This window comes from Oncorhynchus gorbuscha, linkage group LG13 (assembly GCF_021184085.1).
Source record: "Oncorhynchus gorbuscha isolate QuinsamMale2020 ecotype Even-year linkage group LG13, OgorEven_v1.0, whole genome shotgun sequence".
Taxonomy (NCBI): domain Eukaryota; kingdom Metazoa; phylum Chordata; class Actinopteri; order Salmoniformes; family Salmonidae; genus Oncorhynchus; species Oncorhynchus gorbuscha.
In genome coordinates this window covers 87,084,516-87,104,032 of record NC_060185.1, presented here as the reverse complement: position 1 = coordinate 87,104,032, position 19,517 = coordinate 87,084,516, and the positions used below count along the sequence as shown (strand labels likewise).

Here is a 19,517-nt window from a genome sequence, read left to right as displayed (position 1 = left end):
GGTAAAGAACATCGGCAGTACTTCTGCCCTCCAGAACCAGAGCTTTTACCTTTAGTTTGTGCAGGGTCAGGTCCCCCAGCCTGCAGTAGAGCTTGGTGTAGTATCTAGCCTCTAGGGGGTGCTGCAGTACAGCAGGGCAGAGAGACAGAGACTTGAGGTAGTAGTTCTCTGTCATCTCATACTGCTCCAGACTGTAGTACACTGTAGCCAGACGGTGGTACGCTGTGCGCTCGTTCACACACACACCTGGAGGACAATAACATCGCAGAATGGTTATCTACACCAATGGAATGAATAGATTCAAACCAAGATTGGCAGTCCTGGTTAGAGGAAGCAGACCAGTAGCTGGAAGCCGAAGGGTTGCTGCTTCAAATCCCGGTCAAGGTCATAAAAGTGGAAATTGACCGCTGTCCCTCCCTCCTACAGTACCTGTTTTGGTGCTGATCTGTACAGCCAGAATGGCGTAATGTAGAGCCTCTTCATACTCTTCCTGGGTCATCAGTAGTTCAGTCAGTTTACTCAGCAGTCTGAACTCTGAGTGGACGTCACGGATACTCCGAGCAAACGGGAGACTGCCGTCCTAAAACAAGAGCAGAGAACCACTGGTGTTATAATGTGTTGCTTTTAAACAGGCTGAGGCCAGAGTATAAAGACACACCTGTTATAAATGTGTTGCTTTTACACAGGCTGAGGCCAGAGTATAAAGACACACCTGTTATAAATGTGTTGCTTTTACACAGGCTGAGGCCAGAGTATAAAGACACACCTGTTATAAATGTGTTGCTTTTACACAGGCTGAGGCCAGAGTATAAAGACACACCTGTTATAAATGTGTTGCTTTTAAACAGGCTGAGGCCAGAGTATAAAGACACACCTGTTATAAATGTGTTGCTTTTAAACAGGCTGAGGCCAGAGTATAAAGACACACCTGTTATAAATGTGTTGCTTTTACACAGGCTGAGGCCAGAGTATAAAGACACACCTGTTATAAATGTGTTGCTTTTAAACAGGCTGAGGCCAGAGTATAAAGACACACCTGTTATAAATGTGTTGCTTTTAAACAGGCTGAGGCCAGAGTATAAAGACACACCTGTTATAAATGTGTTGCTTTTACACAGGCTGAGGCCAGAGTATAAAGACACACCTGTTATAAATGTGTTGCTTTTACACAGGCTGAGGCCAGAGTATAAAGACACACCTGTTATAAATGTGTTGCTTTTACACAGGCTGAGGCCAGAGTATAAAGACACACCTGTTATAAATGTGTTGCTTTTAAACAGGCTGAGGCCAGAGTATAAAGACACACCTGTTATAAATGTGTTGCTTTTAAACAGGCTGAGGCCAGAGTATAAAGACACACCTGTTATAAATGTGTTGCTTTTACACAGGCTGAGGCCAGAGTATAAAGACACACCTGTTATAAATGTGTTGCTTTTAAACAGGCTGAGGCCAGAGTATAAAGACACACCTGTTATAAATGTGTTGCTTTTAAACAGGCTGAGGCCAGAGTATAAAGACACACCTGTTATAATGTGTTGCTTTTAAACAGGCTGAGGCCAGAGTATAAAGACACACCTGTTATAATGTTTTGCTTTTAAACAGGCTGAGGCCAGAGTATAAAGACACACCTGTTATAAATGTGTTGCTTTTAAACAGGCTGAGGCCAGAGTATAAAGACACACCTGTTATAATGTTTTGCTTTTAAACAGGCTGAGGCCAGAGTATAAAGACACACCTGTTATAAATGTGTTGCTTTTAAACAGGCTGAGGCCAGAGTATAAAGACACACCTGTTATAATGTTTTGCTTTTAAACAGGCTGAGGCCAGAGTATAAAGACACACCTGTTATAAATGTGTTGCTTTTAAACAGGCTGAGGCCAGAGTATAAAGACACACCTGTTATAAATGTGTTGCTTTTACACAGGCTGAGGCCAGAGTATAAAGACACACCTGTTATAAATGTGTTGCTTTTAAACAGGCTGAGGCCAGAGTATAAAGACACACCTGTTATAAATGTGTTGCTTTTAAACAGGCTGAGGCCAGAGTATAAAGACACACCTGTTATAATGTGTGTACATTTCCAATTGAACTGAAACTATTATACAGAAAGTGACTTTGAAATAAACGTTATCTATAAATCAGAAACATCTGCAAACTCAAGGAGTAGATAGACACTCCACAACCTAACGTTATCAATACATCAGAAACATCTGCAAACTCAAGGAGTAGATAGACACTCCACAACCTAACGTTATCAATACATCAGAAACATCTGCAAACTCAAGGAGTAGATAGACACTCCACAACCTAACGTTATCAATACATCAGAAACATCTGCAAACTCAAGGAGTAGATAGACACTCCACAACCTAACGTTATCAATACATCAGAAACATCTGCAAACTCAAGGAGTAGATAGACACTCCACAACCTAACGTTATCTATAAATCAGAAACATCTGCAAACTCAAGGAGTAGATAGACACTCCACAACCTAACGTTATCAATACATCAGAAACATCTGCAAACTCAAGGAGTAGATAGACACTCCACAACCTAACGTTATCAATACATCAGAAACATCTGCAAACTCAAGGAGTAGATAGACACTCCACAACCTAACGTTATCAATACATCAGAAACATCTGCAAACTCAAGGAGTAGATAGACACTCCACAACCTAACGTTATCAATACATCAGAAACATCTGCAAACTCAAGGAGTAGATAGACACTCCACAACCTAACGTTATCAATACATCAGAAACATCTGCAAACTCAAGGAGTAGATAGACACTCCACAACCTAACGTTATCAATACATCAGAAACATCTGCAAACTCAAGGAGTAGATAGACACTCCACAACCTAACGTTATCTATAAATCAGAAACATCTGCAAACTCAAGGAGTAGATAGACACTCCACAACCTAACGTTATCAATACATCAGAAACATCTGCAAACTCAAGGAGTAGATAGACACTCCACAACCTAACGTTATCAATACATCAGAAACATCTGCAAACTCAAGGAGTAGATAGACACTCCACAACCTAACTTCCTTCTCTGGTGACCAATAACGTTTATTCAATGCAATGATACCCTGTAGAAGGGCAGTGACGCCAGTCTGTTCCTGTGGCCTTTGAAGAAGACGTCTCCTGCCTCCTCGTAGATACTCATGGCAAAGCGTGGGTCGTTCATCCTCAGGGCCGTCTTCACTGCCGCCTGCCAATCAATCATAATCAATACATCAGCGTATTGATCCAATGCTGTGAGGGAGTGTCTCGTATGGTCAAAGTAGCAGTACTCGAACATGGGACCTATAATTCATTCAACTCTTGCCTTGTTGTTTGGCATTTGGGTCATGCAATGCAGGATGTTATAAACAAGGTTTGTAGAGAAACAGATTGTGACATCATATGATATAACATGATGATTGGATCCCGTGTGATTATAGGTCAGGTGTGGGGAGTAGATGGTCATCACTGTGGTTGTTGACTGATAAAAGTCCATAATTTTTATGCAGGAACACAGAGGGACACTAATCTACTTCCCTTTGCCTGCTCTTCTTGTCCTCCCTCCCTCCCTCCCCTTCTCCCACAGTGAGGGGTCCTGTCAGCAAATTTGTCTTTGTGGATGAGGTAGTTAATGTCTCTCTCTCTCTCTCACTCATATATATATATATATATATATATATATATATATATATATATATATATATATATATATATATATATATATATATCTGAACTCACCTGTAGGTACATGTCAGCCAGTTCATCTTCATGGATGAGGTAGTAGATGTGTCCCACCTGAAGCCAGGTCTCTGACTCTTCCTCTCTCTTCCCCAGGTCGATGGAGATCCTCAGACTCTGCTTACTGTAGTCCAGAGACTTCCTTGATGATCTGTTTGAATTGAATAACTTTATTAATCCTCATACTCTGCTTACTGTAGTCCAGAGACTTCCTTGATGATCTGTTTGAATTGAATAACTTTATTAATCCTCAGACTCTGCTTACTGTAGTCCAGAGACTTCCTTGATGTTCTGAGAATAGCAAAACAGAAATTCACTCAAAGCAGTTACTTTGCAGTGTTGATAGGAGAGAGATAGACACAGAGGGAGAGATAGACAGAGAGAGAGAGAGACACACAGAGGGAGAGATAGACACAGGAGAGACAGAGATAGACACAGGAGAGACAGAGATAGACACAGAGAGAGAGAGAGAGAGAGACACAGAGAGAGAGAGACACAGAGAGAGAGAGACACAGAGAGAGATAGACACAGATGGAGAGAGATAGACAGAGGGAGAGAGGTAGACACAGAGGGAGAGAGATACACAGAGAGAGAGAGACACAGAGAGAGAGACAGAGAGAGAGAGACACAGAGGGAGAGAGAGACACAGAGAGAGAGAAAGACACAGAGAGAGAGAGATAGACACAGATAGAGAGATAGAGAGAGAGAGAGAGAGAGAGAGAGAGAGAGAGAGAGAGAGAGAGAGAGAGAGAGAGAGAGAGAGAGAGAGAGAGAGAGAGACACAGAGAGAGAGCCAAGAGAGACACAGAGAGAGAGCCACAGAGAGAGAGAGATAGACACAGAGAGAGAGATAGACACAGAGAGAGAGATACACCGAGAGAGAGAGATAGACACAGAGAGAGAGATAGACACAGAGAGAGAGAGATAGACACAGAGGGAGAGATCGAAATTGAGACAGATATATAACCTTTCCTCTCAGTATTGAGGCAGAGGTAGAGACAGACAGATATATAAACCTACTTCTCAGTATTGAGGCAGAGGTAGAGACAGACAGATATATAAACCTACTTCTCAGTATTGAGGCAGAGGTAGAGACAGACAGATATATAAACCTACTTCTCAGCATTGAGGCAGAGGTATAGACAGACAGATATATAAACCTACTTCTCAGTATTGAGGGACAGGTAGAGACAGACAGATATATAAACCTACTTCTCAGTATTGAGGGACAGGTAGAGACAGACAGATATATAAACCTACTTCTCAGTATTGAGGGACAGGTAGAGACAGACAGATATATAAACCTACTTCTCAGTACTGAGGGACAGGTAGAGACAGACAGATATATAAACCTACTTCTCAGTATTGAGGGACAGGTAGAGACAGACAGATATATAAACCTACTTCTCAGTATTGAGGGACAGGTAGAGGCTACTGAGGATCTCTAGATATTCTCCCTCTAGTCTCTTGTCCTTCAGGTCCCTGGACACAGACACACAGTGCTCATAGTAGAGGATACTCTGTCCATACAGCAGCACGTCAGCATAGTGACGACTCAGGACTTTAGCCACCAACATCTGACCTAGAGAGAGAGAGAGACACACAAGAGGACAGAGACACAAGAGGACAGAGACACAAGAGGACAGAGACACAAGAGGACACAGGACAGGCACAAGAGGACAGAGACACAAGAGGACAGAGACACAAGAGGACAGAGACACAAGAGGACAGAGACACAAGAGGACAGAAGACAGAGGACAGACACACAAGAGGACAGAGACACAAGAGGACAGAAGACAGAGGACAGACACACAAGAGGACAGAGACACAAGAGGACAGAAGACAGAGGACAGCGACACAAGAGGACAGCGACACAAGAGGACAGAAGACAGAGGACCGAGACACAAGAGGACCGAGACACAAGAGGACAGAGACACAAGAGGACAGAGACACAAGAGGACAGAGACACAAGAGGACAGAGAACAGAAGACAGAGGACAGAGACACAAGAGGACAGAGACACAAGGGGACAGAGACACAAGAGGACAGAGACACAAGAGGACAGAGGACAGAGACACAAGAGGACAGAGACACAAGAGGACAGAAGACAGAGGACAGAAGACAGAGGTAAAAGTTCAGATAGTAGCTACTTTTGATTTACATGATCGTGATTGATTGTTGTCTTTCGTAGTTTTGTTGAACTAGCGTTAAGGTTAGGTTTAGGTTTCGGGTTAGTTTTGACAGTGATATTTACTGGGTAGATTCCTGGTGTGGAGGGTAGGGTTAAGGTAACTCACTGGGTAGATTCCTGGCCTGGAGGGAGATGAGGAGGCCCATCTCATAACACAGCCTGGCGTCCTGGCTCCTCCCCCTGTCCTTGTAGCTCCGCCCCAACCATAGGTAGGTCTGGACGTGTTCCTCGTCAACGGGACTCTCCCAGATCACCAGGAACAACCACAGAGACCTGAGGGACATACAGTAGGAAACAGTCCCTCTCATTTAACAGGCTACAACCACAGAGCTCTAACCACTAGGCTACCCTGCCGCGACCTGAGGGCCATACAGAAGGAAACAGTCCCTCTCATTTAGCAGGCTACTACCACAGAGACCTGAGGGATATACAGTAGGAAACAGTCCCTCTCATTTAACAGGCTACTACCACAGAGACCTGAGGGATATACAGTAGGAAACAGTCCCTCTCATTTAGCAGGCTACAACCACAGAGACCTGAGGGATATACAGTAGGAAACAGTCCCTCTCATTTAACAGGCTACAACCACAGAGACCTGAGGGATATACAGTAGGAAACAGTCCCTCTCATTTAGCAGGCTACAACCACAGAGACCTGAGGGACATACAGTAGGAAACAGTCCCTCTCATTTAGTCCCTCTCATTTAACAGGCTACAACCACAGAGACCTGAGGGACATACAGTAGGAAACAGTCCCTCTCATTTAACAGGCTACAACCACAGAGACCTGAGGGATATACAGTAGGAAACAGTCCCTCTCATTTAGCAGGCTACAACCACAGAGACCTGAGGGACATACAGTAGGAAACAGTCCCTCTCATTTAACAGGCTACAACCACAGAGACCTGAGGGATATACAGTAGGAAACAGTCCCTCTCATTTAACAGGCTACAACCACAGAGACTTGAGGGATATACAGTAGGAAACAGTCCCTCTCATTTAACAGGCTACAACCACAGAGACCTGAGGGATATACAGTAGGAAACAGTCCCTCTCATTTAACAGGCTACTACCACAGAGACCTGAGGGATATACAGTAGGAAACAGTCCCTCTCATTTAACAGGCTACAACCACAGAGACCTGAGGGATATACAGTAGGAAACAGTCCCTCTCATTTAGCAGGCTACAACCACAGAGACCTGAGGGATATACAGTAGGAAACAGTCCCTCTCATTTAGCAGGCTACAACTGTGTAGAGATACAGACACTAACTCGACCAGGAAAGGATTCATATTATTACAAATGTAACAAGAACGCATGTACGCAGTCACCTACTGTATACGCACACGCACACACGCACACGCAGGTCCTTGCTGACCTGAATAGGAATCGTTCTGCCAGTGTGGGTGCCCCCACGCCCAGTGCCAGGCAGCCCAGGTTGGCGAGGGCCAGGGCCTGGTTCCTTTGGTTGCCACTCTCCCTGGAGATGGTGAGGGCATGGTGGAGGTGGCTGCCAGCTTCGGGGATGCCACCCCGCTGCCGCAGACACAGAGCCAGCAGGTTGTGGATCACTCCCCTCTGGGTCGGGCTGTCGGTTCCCTGCAAGGAAAGAAAGGAGAGAGGTTTGATTGATTCATTGATACATACAAGATCTTTACAAGTCCTGTTAAAAACTACTGTAACACAAGCAGGTGGTGATGATGACACTCATAATACTGTAGAGATAATGTTACCTGTAGAGACTGTAGATACCAGAGAGACTGTAGTTACCAGAGAGACTGTAGTTACCTGTAGAGACTGTAGTTACCAGAGGTACTGTAGTGACCTGTAGAGACAGTAGTTACCTGTAGAGACTGTAGTTACCTGTAGAGACTGTAGTTACCAGAGAGACTGTAGTTACCAGAGAGACTGTAGTTACCTGTAGAGACTGTAGTTACCTGTAGAGACTGTAGTTACCAGAGGTACTGTAGTGACCTGTAGAGACAGTAGTTACCTGTAGAGACTGTAGTTACCTGTAGAGACTGTAGTTACCTGAGAGACTGTAGTTACCTGTATAGACTGTAGTTACCAGAGAGACTGTAGTTACCTGCAGAGACTGTAGTTACCTGAGGTACTGTAGTTACCTGTAGAGACTGTAGTTACCAGAGATACTGTAGTTACCAGAGATACTGTAGTTACCAGAGAGACTGTAGTTACCTGTAGAGACTGTAGTTACCAGAGGTACTGTAGTGACCTGTAGAGACAGTAGTTACCTGTAGAGACTGTAATAGTGGCTGCAAGGTGTTCTGTGCCCTCTCAGGCTGTCCCGTCAGGACTAACAGCCATCCCAGCAGTACTGATGCCTCAAACCCCTCCTCCTCGTTGATACCTCCCCCGGTCTGTACAGCCTGCTGGGCACAGTGCAGGGCCTTCTCCAGGGCCCCGTGTTGCTGGTAAACACAGGCCAGGCCCAGACATAGGTCTCTCTGGGTCTTAAGGTCGTCACCCCGCTCCGCAATTGCCAGAGCCTGCTGCAGGTACACCACGATCTGGGCTGGGAGAAGAGACGTCCCCTCTTTCCATCGCGGGTTCAGACGCACCTATGAAACGTTAACATGTAAAACATTTGAAGAATTATAAACTCAGCAAAAAAGACACGTCCTCTCACTGTCAACAGCGTTTATTTTCAGCAAACTTAACATGTGTAAATATTTGAATGAACATAAGATTCAACAACTGAGACAAACTGAACAAGTTCCACAGACATGTGATTAACAGAAATTGAATAATGTGTCCCTGAACAAAGGGGGGTTTCAAAATCAAAAGTAACAGTCTGGTGTGGCCACCAGCTGCATTAAATAATGCCGTGCATCTCCTCCTCATGCACTGCACCATATTTGTCAGTTCTTTCTGTGAGATGTTACCCAACTCTTCCACCAAGGCACCTGCAAGTTCCCAGACATTTCTGGGGAGAATGGCCCTAGCCCTCACCCTCTGATCCAACAGGTCCCAGACGTGCTCAACAGGGTTGAGATCGGTGCTCTTCGCTGGCCATGGCAGAACACTGACATTCCTGTCTTACAGGAAATCATGCACAGAACGAGCAGTATGGCTGGTAGCATTGTCATGCTGGAGGGTAATGTCAGGATGAGCCTGCAGGAAGGGTACCACATGAGGGAAGAGGATGTCGTCTCTGTAAAGCACAGTGTTGAGATTGCCTGCAATGACAACGAGCTCAGTCTGATGATGCTGTGACACTCTGCCCCAGACCATGACGGACCCTCCACCTCCTAATCGATCCCGCTCCAGAGTACAGGCCTCGGTGTAACGCTCATTCCTTTGCTGATAAACGCGAATCCGACCACCACCCCTGGTGAGACAAAACTGCAACTTGTCAGTGAAGAGCACTTTTTGCCAGGATCTGCCTTACAGCAGGCCTACAAGCCCTCAGTCCAGTCTCTCTCAGCCTATTGCAGACAGTCTGAGCACTGATGGAGGGATTGTGCGTTCCTGGTGTAACTCGTACAGTTGTTGCTGCCATCCTGTACCTGTCCCACAGGTGTGATGTTTGGATGTACCGATCCTGTGCAGGTGTTGTTACACATGTTGTCTGCCACTGCGAGGACGATCAGCTGTCTCCCTGTAGCGCTGTCTTAGGACATTGCAATTTATTGCCCTGGCCGCACCTGCAGTCCTCATGCCTCCTTGCAGCATGCCTAAGGCACGTTCACGCAGATGAGAAGGGACCCTGGATATCTCTCTTTCTGTGTTTTTCAGAGTCAGTAGGAAGGCCTCTTCAGTGTAAGCTGTTAGTGTCTTAACAACCATTCCACAGGTGCTTGTCATTCACTGTTAATGGTTCATTGAACAAGCATGGGAAACTGTATTTAAACCCTTTACAATCAAGATCTGTGAAGTGATTTGGATTTTTATGAATTATCTTTGACAGACAGGGTCCAGTCGGTTGTATACTGTGTAGTAATATTTAGTTTGTTTTTGAAACATTAGAAAGTGATTGCTTAACAAACAAACCATAGCTTACCGAGTTCCTGCTGAACAGTTCTATCCTGTAGAAGGCGTCCTGTAGTGAGTGATCCTGTCCAGAGTCCAGGCTGAGGGATGCCAGGGCCAGGTAGGGCATGTATTTACAGTGGTAGAGCCGGGACAGGAGCCAGTTGAGGTCCAGGGGGGAGATGGGGCGCCCCTCCTCAGCAGACAGGGTAACGGTGAGGAACTGGAGACGCTCTGCGAAGGGCAGGGCATCATCTATCTTTCTATATTAATAAGTGTAATAATAATAAGGATTATATACTTGATTTATAACAAACTTTTATTATACAACAATCACATAAAAGTGATACAGTGTATTAAAAATATATAAACAAGGTACATAGTTTGCGTCCAAAATGGCATCCTTATTCCCTATATAGTGAATTACCTTTGACCAGAGCACTATGGGACCTGGTGTAAAGTATTGCACTATATAGGGAATTGGATGCCATTTGGGAGCATTGACAACACAGACAACACCAACCTAAGGAGGAGGAAGAGGCTGGCGGTGAGATAGCAGGCCCGTGCCTCCAGGTGTTTGTCCCCTTCCACCACAGACCTCCGCAGCACCAGCTTCAGCAGCTCAAACTCATCCAGGGAGGTGAAGGTGTGGCTGGGGAGGCAGAGGAGCAGAGCACTGGCCTTCTCCAGGGTTGGGAGCAGCTTGTCGGCCATCTTCTGTTTGAGGTAGATGGCTGTGAGGTTGGTGTACAGGGCGATGAGGAGAGGGAGGTCAGAGAAACCGTCCACGGAGACTCCAAGGGCTTCCTCGTAATACACACGGGCCTGGGACAGAGGGGTGAGAAAATGACTTTTAAGAGCACACTCATGTTATGCATGTGTGTTTGTGTGTGTGAGTGCATGCGTAAATGTATATGTTTGTACATGTGTGTTTGTACATGTACATGTGTGTGTGTGTGTGTGCTGTGTCCATGTATGCGTACTCTAGTGTTCCTCCCTTCTGCCCTACCTGGGAGTACTTGAGCTTCTTGGCGCAGAGCCTCCCCAGTAGGAAGCATGCCCGTCGGTGTGCCCAGGCCATGCCCGTTCTCTTGGCCCCCTCCCTGACAATCTCCAGGTGGCCCAGTAACTCCTCCTCACTCTGCCCTGAGAACGTCAGCCACAGGAATGAGTGGTGGAGGTCATACAGGGGCAGGAAGTCCTCCTGGAGGAGAGGAGAGGAGAGGAGAGGAGAGGAGAGGAGAGGAGAGGAGAGGAGAGGAGAGGAGAGGAGAGGAGAGGAGAGGAGAGGAGAGGAGAGGAGAGAGAGGGAGAGGAGAGGAGAGAGAGAGGAGAGGAGAGGAGAGGAGAGGAGAGGGAGGAGAGAGGAGAGGAGGAGAGAGGAGAGGAGGAGAGAGAAGAGGAGATGAGATGAAAGAGAAGAAGAGATGAGAGGTGAGGAAATGAGAAGTGAGGAGATGAGAGGTGAGGAGATGAAAGGTGAGGTGAGGAGAGGTGAGGTGAGGAGAGGTGAGGAGATGAGAGGAGAGGTGAGGAGATGAGAGGAGAGGTGAGGAGATGATGTGAGGAGATGAGAGGAGATGAAAGGAGAGGTGAGGTGAGGAGATGAGAGGTGAGAAGATGAGAGGAGAGAATATAACAGAGTATTTTATTGCCAATCAACAGTGCTTGAATGAATGAATAAACAAACACAAGTGAATTGTATGACCCAGACAGGTCTAAATCCTTTCCATTTCTAAACAGTGAACCTGTGACCACTCACCTGAAAGTGATGCATGTTGAGCAGGGTCAAGGTGGGGTCACAACCCTCCGACTCCTCCCCCTCCTCCAGGAAAAGGGGTGGGTCATCCTGGAACTCATTCATCTCTCTGAAGGTGTCGTCCAGACTGAAGGACAGCAGCTCCCCGTCACCGCCACGCCCTAAAGCATTCTGGGATGCGTAGGAGAAGTGGTATGGTAGTGTAGCGTCACTCTTCTCTGAGATGATGGACTGCCGGCTACTGGTGGGGGGCTTATGCTCTGAGAGAGAAAAATATGAACACTGATCGAAAGGGTTTAGATACACTGCATATGAATCTCAATGTAATGTACATTGTTCAAGTAAACATTAGAAATGTGGCTATGAAACATCCTTGGCTGTCAAAGAAAATTGTACTAGCAGTTCAGCTTGGTCCAGCAATGTCTATACTGCTTTCTCAACACAATAATACAATATTCTCTCCCTTGTAAAATGTAATATATGCAAAAAGGTAAACATTATTAGTTTCCTTCTCTCCTCCTAAACAGGGAAGAAAAGCTAAGAGTTTGACTTTGTATAGAGTTCCCTGTTTTCTCTGTTGTTTCCAAAACATCTACAGCTGTCAGGAGAAAATAGTGTTGTCTTTGACTGAGACAGAAGGATATAAGCAATAAGACATGATTGACATGTGTTCTTCTGGACAGTCTGCCCTTAGCCGTGGTATATTGGCCATATACCACAAACCCCTGAGGTGCCAAATTGCAATAATAAACTGGTTACCAACCTAATTAGAGCAGTAAAAATACATGTTTTGTCACACCCGTGGTGTACGGTCTGATATACCACAGCTGTCAGCCAATCAGCATTCAGGGCTGGAACCGCACAGTCTGATAAACAACGTAATAACTTCGATAAACATAATATTACCTTGTTGTTTAGATAACGTATTACTAACCTTGTTCAGGTTGGTTTCTGATGTCCGTAAAATCAGACTGATCCAGTCTGTCTGTGGGAAGAACACATGCAATATTTAACAGCCTAAAATAAACAGGTTTACATACATACAAACACAGTGATTCCCTACCTACAGTAGTCTGATAGTACTCAGTAAAACACAGTGGTTCCCTACCTACAGTAGTCTGACATTACTCAGTAAAACAGTGGTTCCCTACCTACAGTAGTCTGACATTACTCAGTAAAACAGTGGTTCCCTACCTACAGTAGTCTGATAGTACTCAGTAAAACACAGTGGTTCCCTACCTACAGTAGTCTGACATTACTCAGTAAAACAGTGGTTCCCTACCTACAGTAGTCTGATAGTACTCAGTAAAACACAGTGGTTCCCTACCTACAGTAGTCTGACATTACTCAGTAAAACACAGTAGTTCCCTACCTACAGTAGTCTGATAGTACTCAGTAAAACACAGTGGTTCCCTACCTACAGTAGTCTGACATTACTCAGTAAAACACAGTAGTTCCCTACCTACAGTAGTCTGATAGTACTCAGTAAAACACAGTAGTTCCCTACCTACAGTAGTCTGATAGTACTCAGTAAAACACAGTGGTTCCCTACCTACAGTAGTCTGACATTACTCAGTAAAACACAGTAGTTCCCTACCTACAGTAGTCTGATAGTACTCAGTAAAACACAGTGGTTCCCTACCTACAGTAGTCTGATAGTACTCAGTAAAACACAGTAGTTCCCTACCTACAGTAGTCTGATAGTACTCAGTAAAACACAGTAGTTCCCTACCTACAGTAGTCTGATAGTACTCAGTAAAACACAGTGGTTCCCTACCTACAGTAGTCTGACATTACTCAGTAAAACACAGTAGTTCCCTACCTACAGTAGTCTGATAGTACTCAGTAAAACACAGTGGTTCCCTACCTACAGTAGTCTGACATTACTCAGTAAAACACAGTAGTTCCCTACCTACAGTAGTCTGATAGTACTCAGTAAAACACAGTAGTTCCCTACCTACAGTAGTCTGACATTAGTCAGTAAATCACAGTGGTTCCCTACCTACAGTAGTCTGATAGTACTCAGTAAAACACAGTGGTTCCCTACCTACAGTAGTCTGACATTACTCAGTAAAACACAGTAGTTCCCTACCTACAGTAGTCTGATAGTACTCAGTAAAACACAGTGGTTCCCTACCTACAGTAGTCTGATAGTACTCAGTAAAACACAGTAGTTCCCTACCTACAGTAGTCTGATAGTACTCAGTAAAACACAGTAGTTCCCTACCTACAGTAGTCTGATAGTACTCAGTAAAACACAGTGGTTCCCTACCTACAGTAGTCTGACATTACTCAGTAAAACACAGTAGTTCCCTACCTACAGTAGTCTGATAGTACTCAGTAAAACACAGTGGTTCCCTACCTACAGTAGTCTGACATTACTCAGTAAAACACAGTAGTTCCCTACCTACAGTAGTCTGATAGTACTCAGTAAAACACAGTAGTTCCCTACCTACAGTAGTCTGACATTAGTCAGTAAATCACAGTGGTTCCCTACCTACAGTAGTCTGATAGTACTCAGTAAAACACAGTAGTTCCCTACCTACAGTAGTCTGACATTAGTCGGTAAATCACAGTGGTTCCCTACCTACAGTAGTCTGATAGTACTCAGTAAAACACAGTGGTTCCCTACCTACAGTAGTCTGATAGTACTCAGTAAAACACAGTGGTTCCCTACCTACAGTAGTCTGATAGTACTCAGTAAAACACAGTGGTTCCCTACCTACAGTAGTCTGATAGTACTCAGTAAAACACAGTGGTTCCCTACCTACAGTAGTCTGATAGTACTCAGTAAAACAGTGGTTCCCTACCTACAGTAGTCTGATAGTACTCAGTAAAACAGTGGTTCCCTACCTACAGTAGTCTGATAGTACTCAGTAAAACACAGTGGTTCCCTACCTACAGTAGTCTGATAATACTCAGTAAAACACAGTGGTTCCCTACCTACAGTAGTCTGATAGTACTCAGTAAAACACAGTGGTTCCCTACCTACAGTAGTCTGATAGTACTCAGTAAAACACAGTGGTTCCCTACCTACAGTAGTCTGACAGAACTCATTAATTCGCTATACCGTATAGACTGAGTGATCCTCCCCCTACCTAGTCTGTAGACAGTACTGATGTCAGAGGAGAAGAGTCTCTCTAGGAGGTCACTGTCTCTGGGCTCAGTACTGCAGGGGTTAACCTGGGACAGAGACGCACGTTCCTCCTCACTCAGAAACACAAGTTGTCCATCTCTGAGAGGGAGGACGAGAGAGCGAGAGAGGGCAGAGAGAGGGAGGGGGAGAGAGACAGAGAAAGCATTATCACCCACATGACTCTGCTCTCAACCACCCCTCCATGTCTCCATCCCTCCATCACAGCCCATCTCTTTACACCTCCATCACAGCCCATCTCTTTACACCTCCATCCCTCCATCCCTCCATCGCAGCCCATCTCTTTACACCTCCATCCCTCCATCCCTCCATTCCTCCATCCCTCCATCACAGCCCATCTCTTTACACCTCCATCCCTCCATCCCTCCATCGCAGCCCATCTCTTTACACCTCCATCCCTCCATCCCCCCATCCCTCCATCCCTCCATGGCAGCCCATCTCTTTACACCTCCATCCCTCCATCCCTCCATCACAGCCCATCTCTTTACACCTCCATCCCTCCATCCCCCCATCCCTCCATCCCTCCATCGCAGCCCATCTCTTTACACCTCCATCGCAGCCCATCTCTTTACACCTCCATCCCTCCATCGCAGCCCATCTCTTTACACCTCCATCCCTCCATCGCAGCCCATCTCTTTACACCTCCATCGCAGCCCATCTCTTTACACCTCCATCCCTCCATCCCTCCAATCCTCCATCCCTCCAACGCAGCCCATCTCTTTACACCTCCATCCCTCCATCGCAGCCCATCTCTTTACACCTCCATCCCTCCATCCCTCCATGACAGCCCATCTCTTTACACCTCCATCCCTCCATGGCAGCCCATCTCTTTACACCTCCATCGCAGCCCATCTCTTTACACCTCCATCCCTCCATCCCTCCATCACAGCCCATCTCTTTACACCTCCATCCCTCCATCCCTCCATCCCCCATCACTCCACCCCCCATCCCCCATCCCTCCATCACAGCCCATCTCTTTACACCTCCATCCCTCCATCCCCCCATCCCCCCATCCCTCCATCCCTCTATCCCTCTATTCCTCTATCCCTCCATCCCTCCACCTGAAGCCTCTACTATTGACAACAGATAGACCATGTAAATGTGAACAGAAAACATGACACATTGTCTGCAGTCCTAACTGTTCCTAGAAGATTGAGAAGAGTTGATGGGTGAATAAAAACATGTTTTGAAAGAAAATACAAAATTGAGGTAATTAGATTGTGCACAAAGAACTTGTGAGCACATTATTGTGGAACAAACTCATATTTGTGTTCACAATAACTGTTCACAACAAAGTCAGTATAAGTGAATAATACTTATAGCCCTCAGAGTGGTTTGGTATTGTAATGATGTTATGTATAGCCCTCACAGTGGTTTGGTATTGTAATGATGTTATGTATAGCCCTCACAGTGGTTTGGTATTGTAATGATGTTATGTATAGCCCTCACAGTGGTTTGGTATTGTAATGATGTTATGTATAGCCCTCACAGTGGTTTGGTATTGTAATGATGTTATGTATAGCCCTCACAGTGGTTTGGTATTGTAATGATGTTATGTATAGCCCTCACAGTGGTTTGGTATTGTAATGATGTTATGTATAGCCCTCACAGTGGTTTGGTATTGTAATGATGTTATGTATAGCCCTCACAGTGGTTTGGTATTGTAATGATGTTATGTATAGCCCTCACAGTGGTTTGGTATTGTAATGATGTTATGTATAGCCCTCACAGTGGTTTGGTATTGTAATGATGTTATGTATAGCCCTCACAGTGGTTTGGTATTGTAATGATGTTATGTATAGCCCTCACAGTGGTTTGGTATTGTAATGATGTTATGTATAGCCCTCACAGTGGTTTGGTATTGTAATGATGTTATGTATAGTCCTCACAGTGGTTTGGTATTGTAATGATGTTATGTATAGCCCTCACAGTGGTTTGGTATTGTAATGATGTTATGTATAGCCCTCACAGTGGTTTGGTATTGTAATGATATTATGTATAGCTCTTACAGTGCCATCAAACCTCTGAAACGTATCCAGAACGCTGCAGCCTGCCTGGTTTTCAAAAGTTCTCCCAAGTCACCCCGCTCCTCCTCACACTCCACTGGCTTCCAGTCGAAGCTCGTATCCACTACATGACTGTGGTGTTTACCTACAGAACAGCAAGAGGAACTGCCCCTCCCAACCTTCAGGCTAGGCTCAAACCCTACACCCCAACCCGAGCTCTCCGTTCTGCCACCTCTGGTCTCTTGGAGAGCAGAGTCCTTGTCCATCTTCTGAAAGCACCTGAAACCCTATCTCCTCAAAGAGCACCCCCCCCCCTTTGGATAAGATAGTCTGCTAAATGGCTCAAATGTAAAAATGTAAATGTACTGGTCTTACAGTGGTTTGGCGTTGAGTGGCTTCACGTGAGCCTTGTGTACAAAGCCGGTGTTTCCTGTAGAGCAGTGTGTTCCTATGAACAGGTCCAGACCTCGGAGTAGCATCCCCTGTATCTCAATCAGGTCACCTCGACTCAGCTGGAGCTCATCACATCCTACTGGGTTATGGTCCACTACAGCCTCACAGGAACCAGTTACTGCAGGGAGAAGGGGTTGGAGGAAATGCCTAGTATTTATATTGAGCACTGGCCATGGCATGAGTGTAGTGTGGCGTAGGTTGAAGGTTCCTGCTCTCAACTGTAGGATGGTCAAACTGTCCTCTCTCCGAAGGCTTAGCGTTAAGACCTCACCTGTAGGGTAGTCAAACTGTCCTCTCTCTGAAGGCTTAGTGTTAGAGGTAAGACCTCGTCTATAGGGTAGTCAAACTGTCCTCTCTCTGAAGGCTTAGTGGTAGAGGTAAGACCTCATCTATAGGGTAGTCAAACTGTCCTATCTCTGAAGGCTTAGGGTTAAGAACTCACCTATAGGATAGTCACTGTCCTCTCTCTGAAGGCTTAGGGTTAAGACCTCACCTGTAGGGTCGTCAAACTGTCCTCTCTCTGAAGGCTTAGTGTTAGGGTTAAGAGCTCATCTATAGGGTAGTCACTGTCCTCTCCCTGAAGGCTTAGGGTTAAGACCTCACCTGTAGGGTCGTCAAACTGTCCTCTCTCTGAAGGCTTAGTGTTAGGGTTAAGAGCTCATCTATAGGGTAGTCACTGTCCTCTCTCTGAAGGCTTAGGGTTAGGACCTCACCTATAGGGTAGTCAAACTGTCCTCTCTCTGACAGCTTTGAGTTATGACCTCACCTGTAGGGTAGTCAAACGGTCCTCTCTCTGAAGGCTTAGGGTTAAGACCTCACATGTAGGGTAGGATGGTCAAACTGTCCTCTCTCTGAAGGCTTAGGGTTAAGACCTCACCTATAGGGTAGTCAAACTGTCCTCTCTCTGAAGGCTTAGGGTTAAGACCTCACCTATAGGGTAGTCAAACTATCCTCTCTCTGAAGGCTTAGTGTTAGGGTTAAGACCTCATCTATAGGGTAGTCAAACTGTCCTTTCTCTGAAGGCTTAGGGTTAGGGTTAAGACCTCATCTATAGGGTAGTCAAACTGTCCTATCTCTGAAGGCTTAGGGTTAAGACCTCACCTATAGGATAGTCACTGTCCTCTCTCTGAAGGCTTAGGGTTAAGACCTCACCTGTAGGGTCGTCAAACTGTCCTCTCTCTGAAGGCTTAGTGTTAGGGTTAAGAGCTCATCTATAGGGTAGTCAAACTGTCCTCTCCCTGAAGGCTTAGGGTTAGGACCTCACCTGTAGGGTAGTCAAACTGTCCTCTCTCTGAAGGCTTAGTGTTAGGACCTCACCTGTAGGGTAGTCAAACTGTCCTCTCTCTGAAGGCTTAGTGTTAGGGTTAAGAGCTCATCTATAGGGTAGTCAAACTGTCCTCTCTCTGAAGGCTTAGGGTTAGGACCTCACCTATAGGGTAGTCAAACTGTCCTCTCTCTGACAGCTTTGAGTTATGACCTCACCTGTAGGGTAGTCAAACGGTCCTCTCTCTGAAGGCTTAGTGTTAGGGTTAAGAGCTCATCTATAGGGTAGTCAAACTGTCCTCTCCCTGAAGGCTTAGGGTTAGGACCTCACCTGTAGGGTAGTCAAACTGTCCTCTCTCTGAAGGCTTAGTGTTAGGGTTAAGAGCTCATCTATAGGGTAGTCAAACTGTCCTCTCTCTGAAGGCTTAGGGTTAGGACCTCACCTATAGGGTAGTCAAACTGTCCTCTCTCTGACAGCTTTGAGTTATGACCTCACCTGTAGGGTAGTCAAACTGTCCTCTCTCTGACAGCTTTGAGTTATGACCTCACCTGTAGGGTAGTCAAACGGTCCACTCTCTGACAGCTTTGAGTTATGACCTCACCTGTAGGGTAGTCAAACGGTCCTCTCTCTGAAGGCTTAGGGTTAGGACCTCACCTATAGGGTAGTCAAACGGTCCTCTCTCTGAAGGCTTAGAGTTATGACCTCACCTGTAGGGTAGGATGGTCAAACTGTCCTCTCTCTGAAGGCTTAGGGTTAGGACCTCACCTATAGGGTGGTCAAACTGTCCTCTCTCTGAAGGCTTAGATTTAGGGACTAACCTATAGGGTGGTCAAACTGTCCTCTCTCTGAAGGGGAGCTTCCGGCACAGCCAGGGTACTTCCTCAGGAACCACCTACACAAACAGGAAACACATTAGCTTGGCACAAAATGCTGCCATATTTCCCTACA

The 19,517-nt window shown here is 45.7% G+C and overlaps 1 protein-coding gene across 1 annotated transcript in view; it reads right to left on the bottom strand.

The window, feature by feature from the left end:
• LOC123992384 (SH3 domain and tetratricopeptide repeat-containing protein 2-like) overlaps positions 1-19,517 on the bottom strand; it is a 145,210-nt gene that overhangs the window by 94,282 nt on the left and 31,411 nt on the right. Inside the window, exons 8-23 of the mRNA XM_046293526.1 lie at positions 19,388-19,461; positions 17,228-17,423; positions 14,791-14,927; positions 12,627-12,677; positions 11,696-11,952; positions 10,943-11,137; positions 10,457-10,758; positions 9,965-10,196; positions 8,196-8,522; positions 7,322-7,542; positions 6,050-6,216; positions 5,158-5,335; positions 3,754-3,904; positions 3,101-3,223; positions 430-580; positions 50-246 (exon numbers count right to left, since the gene is read on the bottom strand). Of these exons, the coding sequence (XP_046149482.1) occupies positions 50-246; positions 430-580; positions 3,101-3,223; positions 3,754-3,904; positions 5,158-5,335; positions 6,050-6,216; positions 7,322-7,542; positions 8,196-8,522; positions 9,965-10,196; positions 10,457-10,758; positions 10,943-11,137; positions 11,696-11,952; positions 12,627-12,677; positions 14,791-14,927; positions 17,228-17,423; positions 19,388-19,461 (2,959 nt within the window). The remainder of the gene's footprint in view (positions 1-49; positions 247-429; positions 581-3,100; positions 3,224-3,753; positions 3,905-5,157; positions 5,336-6,049; positions 6,217-7,321; positions 7,543-8,195; positions 8,523-9,964; positions 10,197-10,456; positions 10,759-10,942; positions 11,138-11,695; positions 11,953-12,626; positions 12,678-14,790; positions 14,928-17,227; positions 17,424-19,387; positions 19,462-19,517) is intronic.